This window comes from Convolutriloba macropyga, chromosome 3 (assembly GCF_964194025.1).
Source record: "Convolutriloba macropyga chromosome 3, txConMacr16.3, whole genome shotgun sequence".
NCBI lineage: Eukaryota > Metazoa > Xenacoelomorpha > Acoela > Convolutidae > Convolutriloba > Convolutriloba macropyga.
Window position 1 is genome coordinate 71,756,209 of NC_134470.1, and position 12,548 is coordinate 71,768,756.

The following is a 12,548-nucleotide window of genomic DNA, read 5'->3' on the forward strand; positions in this document are numbered from 1 at the left end:
CTTTCTCAAACGAACCAATCAAAGTCATTGGGCACTTGGAAACCACAGTAATCTACAATCAATGGAAAGACACATCAGCAATGCTGACTGTGGTAGACGATGGGCACAAAAATATCATCGGAAGAGATCTGTTCACTACATTGGGACTTGCAGTTGTTCAACAACAACCAGAAACTGGTAAATGTGTTTATAACATCAATAATTCTACATGTAAAATTAAAGAGACAATCGCGACGCAATTTCCACATCTGGTATCAAGAATTGGCTTATCTAAAACACATGTAGCGAAATCAAAGTTTCATCAAAAGTTTACAGCAAAGCATTAAAAAGGTCAACGTGTTCCGATTAATCTCCAACCTAGAGTGTCAGAAGAATTAGAAAGATTACAGACTGAAGGTCATATCGAAAAACTATCTAGTTGCTCTGACGAACATTTTATCTCCCCGATCGTAATCACAGTGAAGAAAGATCAGTCGATAAAGCTAGCATTAGATTCTAAAGTACTAAATAAAGCAATACATAAAAATAAATACCAAATGCCTAATATCGAAATGTTAATTGATACCATCTCACAACACCTTACAAATACACAAAACGGCCAACAAGCATATTTCACCACATTAGACTTAAAGTATGCATATAGTCAACTAAAATTGCATCACGACACAGCAAAACACTGTAATTTTAACATCATATGTGGCGAATCTACTGGTACATATAGATTCAAAACTGGTTTTTATGGACTTAGAGATATGCCGGCAGAATTCAAAAAAAGCTATGGATTACACACTCATAGGCTTGCAAAACACATACTGTTTCTTGGACGTTATCATAATCGTTAGTACCGGCACTGAAGCAGACCATTTAGCATACGTTTACAAGTGTCTCAAAAAATTAGATGACGATAACTTAGGAATTAACCGCCAGAAATGTCACTTTGCTAAATCGGAAATAGAATGGCTAGCTTATAAATTTACACAAACTGGAATATCACCTTTAGAAAGCAAAACAGCAGCAATTTTAACAATACCACCACCAACAACACTAAAACAACTTAGATCATTTCTAGGGTCAGTACACTACATCGGCAAATTTATACCACACTTAGCACAATTATGTCACCCTATTAGACCACTTTTAAAGAAATCTGTAAAATTCATCTGGACAGATGAACACACGAAACATTTTAATCTGATTAAAGAAAAAATCGCAAACAGTACAGAAAATAGCCATGACAATCCAAAATTGGATGTTCGCGTTAAATGTGATGCTTCACGTTCAGGATTGGGGGCAGCATTAGAACAAAACACACCAGATGGTTGGAAGCCAATAGCATTCGCGTCACGATTTCTCAATTCATCGGAAGAACGCTACAGTGTCAATGAATTGGAACTGTTGGGGATAGTTTGGTCAATTGACTATTTTAAATACTATTTGTACGGAAAAAATTTTACGGTAGTGACGGATCATAGAGCCCTATTATCCATACTTAAAGAACATCGATCTAACAAATCGTATAATAGTCGACTGTCTCGATGGATCGATAGATTACTTCCGTACAATTTCACAATTGAACATATGCCAGGTGCAAAGATGGGCCTCGATGACTACATTTCCAGGAACCCATTTGCCAGAGCTAAAAAGATATCTACATACGACGAACATTTTGTTGTAGCAACAATTTCAAAAATCAGTGATTCAATGAATCATCTAATTATAAATAAACAGACAGCAACTAAAAAATTTAAAAGCATTTTAAAGTCAAATTTGCCTTTGCAAAAAGTAAAACGACCATTCGCACCGCGATTACCCACATCACTAAGTGTTAATTCACCTAATTGCAAGGAAGCATTTGCATCACGATTAACTACTTCACCATTGAAAACACCATTCGTACCGCAATTAACACTCCCCAATTCTAAAATTAATTCACATTCTGAACACCCATTTGCGTCGCAAATGCCACTTAAAAGTTGCAAAATTACAATTTGCACTAAATAATCGTAAAGTAAATAATTCACATTCCATTAAAATTTTGCTGCAAAAGAGGTGCAAATGTCAGGCAGTAAAGAAAGTGAACAATCTGAACAGTTATCCACAATACAGCCCATTAATGGTGTTAAATCAAGTAATCCACCTAATAACACTGAATTAAGCGCGAAAGCACAAATTCCTAAGTATAAATACCACTTACACAAAAATCACCCGCTTTTTGCCCAAATTCAGCCTACAAAACACTACTTTGTGAATAAACACTATAAATCTTTCATATCGAACAATTCAATAAACAGTATAAAAACAATGTCAAAGGCCAAAGCAACCCGCTCTAAATCAACCCCTACAAAGGCGAGAGTAACCTTCTCAGACACGCACGACTCCTTCAACACCTGGATCCAATACAACATCACACACAGAAACCCCACCTGGTAGTATGATAGAGGAGGCCGACGACATGATGTTTGCTGAGACACTCAATAAAGTGTTCAGTAAGAAGTTCTTGGCCATACTGACAGGAAAGGATGCGATACTAAAAGAAGTGAAGGACTGTGTGATCAGAAACGACGCGGATCGATTACAAGAGATAAGCCCTTATCTCTTCTCATATTGGAGACATTTAAGCGTCAAACATGGTTGTGTCTGCCTCGATGAAAGAATTGCCATACCCAAATCAATCAAGGACGCGGTGCTGGAAGATATCCACTCCACACACCCAGGCAGTTTCGCCATGCTCTCCCTAGCCCAAAATATCTGGTGGCCCTACATCCACAGAGATATACTGGCAAAAGCCAGTGAGTGCAAAGCTTGCACGGAAATTGGTAAGAACCTCAAATCAGTGATTCCGCACCGCAAATGAACACCTCTACCTAAATGTAGTGAACCAAACGACGAAATACAATTAGACTTTGGTGGACCAATTTTAAATGAGAAAGGCATAGAGCAATATTTTATTACAAGTATAGATAGATATTCTAAATACCCCACAGCAGAAATAGTAAATAATGCATCAGGCCCAAATGTAATCAAATTCTTAAATAAATATATATATCAACACGGAGTACCTAGAACTATTAGATTAGATCAAGCTAGATGTTTCACAGGAAGAAAGTTTGAGATATTTTGTACTGAAAATAATATTACACCTATATATGCACCAGCGAATGATCATAGAGCAATCGGATTAGTAGAACGTATTATTCAAACAATTAAACGACAATTATCTTGCATGAAATCACAATTAAATAAAAAATTTAATTTAGAAACTTCACTAAAAGCAATAATACAACGATTAAGAATATCAAAACAAAAAACAATAAATATCACACCATTTGAAGCACACTTCGGTAGAAAATGTAACACACCTAGATCAAATATCACAACTAAATCTGACAGTAAAAATCTCAATTATAATGCAATAATTAATTATTATTTAGACAAAGATACAATTCCGGGCCGCTCCTACCTGACAGAAGAACAGTGGGCGGATACGGCTCTATGTTCTGACACGGAGATTGAGCGTGTCATTTGCGCCGCAAGTACCCTTGCGAGAACTGAGCAAGAGAAACGAAACGACGGAGAAGAACGTCTTAGTTAGTTCAGACGCCGTTTGCCCCCCAATCCCTTGCTCGGAACGTAGCGTGCAGGTGAAGTTGGCTCGCAAGCTACACGATAACCAACGTCAAAAAAAACTGGATGGCCTATATGAGGTGCTAGCACCAGGAAGCACTGTGTGCAAAGTAAGCCCCATGACGAGTGTGATAAAAGAACCACACAAACAAGAAGTACGGGTTAGGAACTCGGATATCGCTAAATTTGGGACACGGGCTGAAAGAGAAACGGAACTCACACAATATATAGAGCGACGTCCGAAAAAGATCAACGAAAAAATCCTCGAACAAAAAATCCAGAAACACAAGCGAGATCTTATTCGGAAAAACACTGGTGACAAAAAGATTAAACGTAATAGGAGACAAACGGATGATGTGAGTGTTGTTTCATCAGGACGGTCATGCATCTCTACAGCCAGTAATATTGCAAGATCGTTAAAAATGAGAATTCCCAAGAGAAATCCGAAACACGACGAAGCATTCCTGAATCGACCCGATTTAACGCAAATACTTAGATTTAGTCCAATCGCACCGCAATTGGCTACATCAAATACGGCAGGACCATCCTGGGTCGCAAATAGCCTCATCAGTGCAACCAAAGCCTACACCCATTTTGCGAATAACTTCAAAGCGCCAACTCACAACTAGCGACACATCAGATTCCGATACTTCTTCAATTCGGAAAAGCAAGCGAACCTTGAAGAAAAAGACCCAGAAGTCACAAACGATTATTGAAAAAGATCGAAGCACAGAAGGCTACACCGATAATCAGGACATTGGAGTTGCGAGAGATTCTAATGAATGGGTTGAGGAACCCCAAAATCTACCACGGGAGATGACTGTTCTCCAGGCAGAAAATGCAGAAAACAGCGATAGTGAATCAACTTGAATAAAGCAAAACTTTCATAAACTTTTATTTTATCTATTATTTAATATTTTATTACTTAGTAACCGGTGAATATTTATTAATTTTCTGATTTTAATTAGTAATTTATTTTTCTCTCCAAGAGGGGGAAATGTCATACGGCAATGGATACCCTTCATGTATCCATATCCGTATTTTATTTTATTTAGTTGTTGTAAATTCCATTTGAAGGGCAAATGCCATTTAAGTTCAGTTGATGTACACTTCCTCCCATTTTAGCAGTTTTTGTCTGTTCACTCTGTCTGTAAAGGAAATACTTTCGTTCACGATATAAACAAATCCAAGAGTTGCTTCCGTTATGCGTGATTAAATTTTGAACAAACTTTCTTTCTTAAATTGTATCATTCTTATTCTTCATTCTCCAATTTGCAGCGCTAACGCTCAGTCTAATTTAATTCTTGCAAACGCTTCTCATTTGAGCTCAGTAGTTTCGACTAGAGTCAATCGCACCGCGATTGCCCATTCTAGAAAATAACCATTTGAACGTAATGACTAAACTTGCTATTCGCGGCGCAAGTGCCTATCTCAACTTGTACGAGAGCATTTGCAATTCAATTGACTATTCTCATTGTGTATGAGTATAACAGTTCTTATACCTTTTGCCAAGTTGTTACCCTAAGAGATATCGGATTTTCATGGTCTAAAATACAAAAGCAACTCAAATTAAAATCAAGATCCAGTGCACAGTATGCATACAACCGTTACCTGAAAAACAACAGCTTCGAGGCCCAAAAATTGAGCGGAAGACCCCCCAAATGGTCCAAAGAATCAGAAAAAAAGTTAGTTGCCGATGTTTTGAAAGATCCCAAAACCTCACTGGAGCGAATTCGTGTGGCTCATAACGCTTTCTCTTGCTACGATACGATTTCCAGAGGTACAGTTAGACGAATTCGCAAAAATAGTGGCGTTTTTTTAAGAAATGCTGCAAAAAAAGTCAGTTTGAAGAATAAAAGCAATTGTTTTCGTTCAAAATGGTGTATCAATATGCTCAAGAAGCCGTTCTCTTTCTGGCAGAATGTAGTTTTTACTGATGAAACAAGGGTGCGCATCTCCAGCAAGCGACGGAATTGTTAGAGTTTTTCGAAGAAATGGAACGAGATTTTTTGAGAAAAACACAAAAAATTTGAGTTCGGACAAACGATCACCTATGTTTTGGTGTGCTTTTGAAAGCTGTAAAATAAGATGAGTTAAATAATTCGAGAACGATACTACAAGCGAAAATGTAGAAAATTTGTCAACGTTATGTTTTGTAAAATTTAGATGACAGGAAGTGTCCGATGCTATGGTTCCGTATCAATTCTTTCATTAGAGAACTGAGTGACCTGAAGAAGAACACGGCATCATCCAAATTCTACACCGAGAACAAAGATGCACTCGTCGAAATGTGCGAGGTCTGTTTTTGTAACAATTTTTGCACTCATGTATATGTGAAACAACCTCATCCTTAATTGCAAATATTTCCAAAGTCTCTTAATCATTTGTATTTTCAGAATATTTTTTAAATATGGAAAAACTGCTAACTAATAACAATTTGGAAACAAAAAGAGCAGATATAAATAGTTAGAATATTAGCAATTAAGTTTTTCAGTGTGAAAATACATTTTCTATCAGCGATGCTCAATGATAGAGCATGAAATAGTGATCGCTGCATTGAATCGCAAATAATTCAATTGCTTTTCGACGCATTTGCCCTGTCAGTGTATACTAAGTCACTTCATTGTTTATGTCACCCCCCCCCCCCCCCCCCGGGGGGGGGCTGAGGTGCCAGACCGAAAATCGATATGTCCAGACCGTCCCAGACGAAACATGTCTAGACCTCCCAGATGGAAAGTACCCATGTATGTTTATGTCCAGACTATCGTGCGTTCGAAAGCACCAATGGCCAGACTTTCGTGCGTTCATTTTTTCTTTCCAGATCGTTTAATTTTGAAAGCACAATGCTCCCCTGTTGCGTTAATTTTGGTCTGGAGCCTCACCCTGGGCAGTTTATGGAACTATTTCTGCTCAGGTATTTATTCATTTCATACTTATGGGTTCAAAAAATATGGGGGAAATCGATGGATAATTGTAACACCAACGAAAACTTTTTTTATTATAAGGTATACTGTTCTCATCTGATGGACCAAGTCATATCAGTACTAGAACAGTTCTGGGAGCTGTGTGAAATGGGCACACCGGGGCCCTACAACCCACCCAAAAACGACCAACAAGGGGTCATTGCTCCAAAAGTGGGTCTAAAGACGCTTGACACGCGCGCAGAGCCCAAAGAGAGGCTACTACTGGAGTGCTTCCTCAAAACCCAAATCGCGATAGAATCAATAGGGTTTGATATGCCCAATGGCTACTCGGATTTCGCGTTTGCTCTTGGTTAGTTAATAAAATAATTAAATACTAAAGTAATCCTTATAAAGTGTTAGCTTTTAATATTGTAGATATTGAACACGATAGCAATTGTAGTAGAGCCGAAGAATGGACATGCTGAGCGTTTTTCGTTCTGAGCTCATTCAACTTTCAATTGTTTGTTTCCTAGGTTTATAATTTTTCCTAGGTCTCCTAGGTTAATTTTAGATTTCCCAAAAATATAAAATTGGGAAATCTTATTCCTTATACCACTTTTATGCTTTTTCCACAAAATGGTCAAAATGTTCTCAACGCTTTAATTTATTCCAAATCAAAGTAGTACTTGGCTATAGCAAAACAGCTAAGGTCATGGCAACGTGAAATTAACGACCAATTACCAACTCAACTCAAAGACCACTCGATTCAATAAACAGGAAAATAAGCGAAAATGGTGGTGGTTCAAATTGTTTTCGATATTTTTTTTAAAACTCATTTGAAAACCTGACATTACTTATATGTAACAGTTTATAGTTTTTAAGTTAATTGCAAGGAAGTTGATCCTTTCTTTAGTATTAATCTTCAACCTTGCTTTGTATTGCAAAAAAGGGCATAATCGATTTAATATTTTTTAACATAATAAAAATAATTAGAAGTTTGATAAATTATGCTTTCAGTGAGCTTCTTTTCGCCTCAATGAAGCATGGCGTCTTTTAAAACCATTTACTTTATCGGTGTGTCTTTAAAAAAAGGGATACAAGTTCAAAAAAATGTCTCACTGCCAATAAAAGTGAAAAATTGAGGTAAAAAATAACTTTTTCGCTTCTTAGATGCTGTTTTCTGAGAGAAAGCAACAAAAAAAAAGTTTTATTAAATTTTTTCAGAAAAAATTTAATTCAGCCTTTGGAAACTGTTTCTTCGTTAGTTTTATTGCTGCCATAAAATTGATGCCCTCGGGCTTCAGTGTACATTTTAGAGTTTTTTTTTGGGGGGGGGGTCTATTCTGTTCCCCCCTCCGCTTGTTGGACTTATATCTTTTACCCCCCCCCCCCTTAGGCGCACATGTCAATTTTTTATATGGTCACGCAAAATAACAATGGCCGCATATTATAATATGCTCATTGAATATAACAAGCAGGATAGGTGATATGCGTTCGCACATTAAGTTCCGACCCCGCTCATCTACATTTTCACTTAATTGTCTACCAAATGAGGAAGAGATTAAAAAAATTAACACGGCAACATACCGTTCAACAAACTAATAAATGAATAAAACAATCTACATTAGAGGGCCTATGAGACCTGTCACTACCATAATATGACTACCAATAAAGACGGCGATAAAATTCAAACATTTTCAAATATTAATTACGACCAAAACGCGTTGTCCATTTTTTGAAAATCATTAATAACCAAATCAAGATGGCATCAGGTGAAAGTTATACTCAGAAAGTCAAACTGAACTTTATTAGAAAAAAATATGGAACTTATCCTCAATGAGACTTGGTAACAAGTCGAAAAGAAGTGAGCAAAAAGCAAAATTTGATAAAACATTGCTTTTTTGAAATGAATAAAATTTTGAATAAAATCTTTTTGTAAAACGATTATCACAAATTGACAGCAAAAAGAACTACAAAATACTGAAATGTATCTTAATTTCACATCAGTCAAAACGTTTAAACAACGAGAATCTATTGTTTGATTCAGTAAAACATCAAGAAGAGCTCTAATTATTGCGAAGTTATGAAAATGATACAATATTGTAAAATACGAAAAAAAACCTGAATCTGATTAAAAAGTGATAACTTGAAGAATACTATTACTCTCTCTTTAGGAATAAAAATTGAAATTCAATAAAACCATTAGCTACTTACCGATATCAGCTGTAAAGTTCAATGGTTTTTTCTATAGTTGGCCACTGAGACCTTACATCACCAAATATACGTCAACAAAAAAAAACAACAAACAGAGGGCAAAAATAAAAAACTACAGATTCTGCATGAGAATGGTGTCGCAGCCCTTAAAACCATATGTAATGAAAACAAAAAAAATCAATCAAAATTTTGTAAAGCTTTTTCAGTTAGACTGTTAACAATTGTGACAATTTACCGAAGAAACAGAAACAACAGCACAAATGGGCAATTATGCACAGAAAAAAAATTTGTATGAAAACTCGTAGTACCAAAAGCAAGAAAACTTTCTGTTAAAACAATCCGCAAAAAATAGATTTTACTTTACAAGGAAGAAATTTTGACCTCTATTGACTGAGAATACGCAAAAATTGACCTAAATAAAATAAGAAATTGACATGTTCAAAAAAAATCACTGAAATTTCATTAAAACAAATATATTCCTGAAAGCCAAAAAAAACCCTCTGGTTCTCTGAAAACGGACTCTATCTACAATCAGCCTCATGTTTACTTAAGTGAGAGCTGTCATTAATGGAGCCGTGAATAAAAATTTTTGTCAATAATTAACATTAAAAGAACAAAAGCAAAATTTTTTGAAAGAAGGCAGCACTAAAATAAAAATTGAAAATTTTTGATTCTAGGAATCGATGATAATATCGAACCTATCCCCAACTTTGCCGCACACCCAACAAAACACCCAAGTTTTCCAATTGTTTGCAAATTAGACCAATTGTTGAGTGAAAATCTTTAAATATTGAAAAAAAACAACGATGCATTTTGTATAATTATCGAGTTAAATATTCAAAAAACGGCGAAATTTCAATTCCAGAAGACTTTCATAGGGCGCCTAAATTCAGCGTTCTTGTGGAGGTTAAGGAGTCTTTGTTAAGGTTTCTAGGTCGCTACGTCAGGCAAACTTTAAAAAAGTGAACCAAAAAGCGTATTTTGATCCAAATTTTGATGAAAGAAGTTCGAATTTTGAATACTTTATCGAACAATTTTAGCCAAAAAAACTTTAAAAAAACAATTCAGCAACGCTCTTCTATCTCTAACGGTAACAATAGCACTCTGCTGTTGAAAATTTAAACTTATTTTAAATTATGTTACCGAAATTGTGCCAAATTTTAGCAAAAATTACTGAAAACGCGAACAAAAACAGTTGAATGTTCACAAAACTTTAATACTCGATAGCTCCCCGTAAATAACGAAAACCGAAAAAATCTTTTAATTCCATATTCTAGGATGTACGTGCTTTTTAATGATACCACTCACAATTCTGTACGATGAAGATATCGATCGGCCAAAACTGACTGATCAAAAAAAAATCCAGTTGAGTATATAGTTCCTTCCTCCCCACTAAAGTGGGGGTCGGAACAGCAACGCTTTTTTGATAACTGCGTAGAAAACAGTGCGAAACAGAAGAAATCCATTTTTGATGTAGTTTTTCAGCAGGTGCTCTGGGATTAATGTCTAGATTTTCGAATGTTTTTTGAACTTTATGTACTATTTTGTAAACTTCGAGTCAAAAGAGAATTGAGTTAAAAGCATGCTTTTTTCAGATGATGTTAGGGAATAACGGTTCATTTTCCTTTTTGTACACTATTAACTTCAGAAATTGAACTAGAATTAACTGAATAACAAACAATTGCTTTTTCTTGGTTCCTTAGCTATTTTCTTTGTTGACATCGTTATTCTGAATCCCTGGTAACCGATGGTTTCATTTAGCTGCTAAATAATTAAAAATTGATGAAAAATTTGCTTTTCATTATTTTTTCGGTTTTGGTCAACAGTTTTTTTGTTTTGGGTATTTTGAGCTTACTAGCGTCAGGTTAAATTTAAAAAAATACAAAAGTGGGAAAAATCGGAGGGACCTTCAGGTATCAAATTGATAATATCTAATAACCAAACTTGAGATCTTTTTTAAATTTTCTTCAGTATGTTCTTTTTCTCCGTCTATACATTATCAGGTTTATCTTGTTCTCCGGTCTTTTTAATAGAGAGGTTTTCCTGATGTCAAAATGTGGCTTCTGTTAAAACTTTTATAAATAAGAAAACTTAAAAGAAAAAAATCGATATAAATGTCAAATTGTTGACGATGGAAACCTACCTGCTTTATAATTGCAGTATCATTTTTTACCCAGTTTGCTACAAAATTGCATTTTGAAAATCTATTTCTATATTTGTTCTATAGATTTTGGGTATCAGTTTTCACAATAAAACAAGTCGCTTCAATTTTTTTTTCATATTTTCGATAGCATTTAGCGTATTGAGCTTCCACTTCGAGTCTTTTCTGGAATTAAGTTGGCCATGTTATAAACTTAATCAGAATTTTCTGGTTCCGAATGACTTCAGAGACGCCTGTTTAGGTATCCGTTCGTACAGTTTGTCCTACTTCAGCGCCATGCTGAATGGCGGAGTTTTCAAGTTGTCTGCTCATGCGTGCAGAAGAGTGTTCGAAGAGCTAGATGAGAGGAAGAGAAAGAAAAAGGTCTCGAGTAGTCTTGGTCCGGTACAAGATGAGACGTTTACAGGTGGTAGTAGCAGTTTTGATTCTGACAAAGAAGCCAGAAATGAGATCTACTCGTTCAAACACGATATCCTCCTCAGATATGACGCCATGTGGTAAACTTTAATATTTTGAAGAAAAAGAATCTTGTTTTGCAGCCACGAAGTAATAACTTGAAAAAGAGATCGGAAATGATCTGTTTTTTTTTAAAAAAAAAGCCTAGTGCGTAACGTTTATTTGATCAAATTTTGCTTCAAATCTGTTTGGAGCGCTGATAATAGTCTTAATCTGACTTGCGAACAAGCTCTGACCTTAAAGTTCGCAAATCTCTAGACCTTCTCTCAGTTCTCGCAGAAAAATGGTAAGAAAATTTACTCTGTTTCAAGATCGCTTCCAAAATTTTTGCAAATTTTTGCTTTCTTTGACATCAAGAGTATTTAAGGTCCTAAATAGACATTTTTTTAAGATTAAACGGTAAATTTTACAAATGTTAGTCGAGCTGTTGTTCTTTGACATTTTTAAAGCTGTTGCATATTTTAGCCCTCTGGCCGACCTATCCACGGTTGTCAACTGGGAGCCGGGCAAACAAATCTGCCAAGAAATGGCTTTAATGAAGAAACTTTCGGATGTGACAGGATACTTCGACAAGGGACCCATCCCCACAGCCCCGAACCCATTTCCCGCTTTGAACTCTTCGTCGGGTTCTCTAGGAGGCTCTGAAAGCAGTGAGAGCTACGACAAAAGCGGGAAAGGTGACCGTGGCGGAGAGACGGGTTCAGCCGCTGCGGTGGATCTGGTCAGTGAAGCCAGAAGTAACTTCAAAGCATATATCAGCTCCAAACTGGGCAAAAATGCTCACCAATATTTTGCTAACGCCCCACCGCCGAGGTCATCAACGCAGTTTCCTGATGATAGCTTGTGGTTCTATCTTTAAATTGAGAACCTCTTAGTCAAAAACAACGTTTTCTGTTTTCTGTAATTATTTTTAAAACTGCTGATAAGGAAGGGCAAACGAACTCATATTGAGTATTCATTAATATTTCAATTGTAATAATTAGATTTATAATTATCATATCGAAATAATTTTTTGCCGATCAGTTTTATCTCTTTTAGCAAACTATAGCATGTATTCTTCTGTGTCACTTGAAATACCTTCAATATTGTTCGATTTGAATTTCGATTTGAATTTCGCAAAACGAACATTTTTTCCCGCTAGCTTATGAAAACTTTAAATGTCAATATGACGAATTAAGATTTAGTCATAA

The 12,548-nt window shown here is 35.9% G+C and overlaps 1 protein-coding gene across 1 annotated transcript in view; it reads left to right on the forward strand.

Moving 5' to 3' along the window:
• The window catches only part of LOC142336428 (uncharacterized), a 58,907-nt gene extending 46,527 nt beyond the window's left edge, over positions 1-12,380 (forward strand). Inside the window, exons 12-15 of the mRNA XM_075385259.1 lie at positions 5,791-5,921; positions 6,630-6,897; positions 11,144-11,399; positions 11,824-12,380. Of these exons, the coding sequence (XP_075241374.1) occupies positions 5,791-5,921; positions 6,630-6,897; positions 11,144-11,399; positions 11,824-12,217 (1,049 nt within the window). The 3' untranslated portion in view covers positions 12,218-12,380. The remainder of the gene's footprint in view (positions 1-5,790; positions 5,922-6,629; positions 6,898-11,143; positions 11,400-11,823) is intronic.
• The last annotated feature ends 168 nt before the right edge of the window (positions 12,381-12,548 follow it).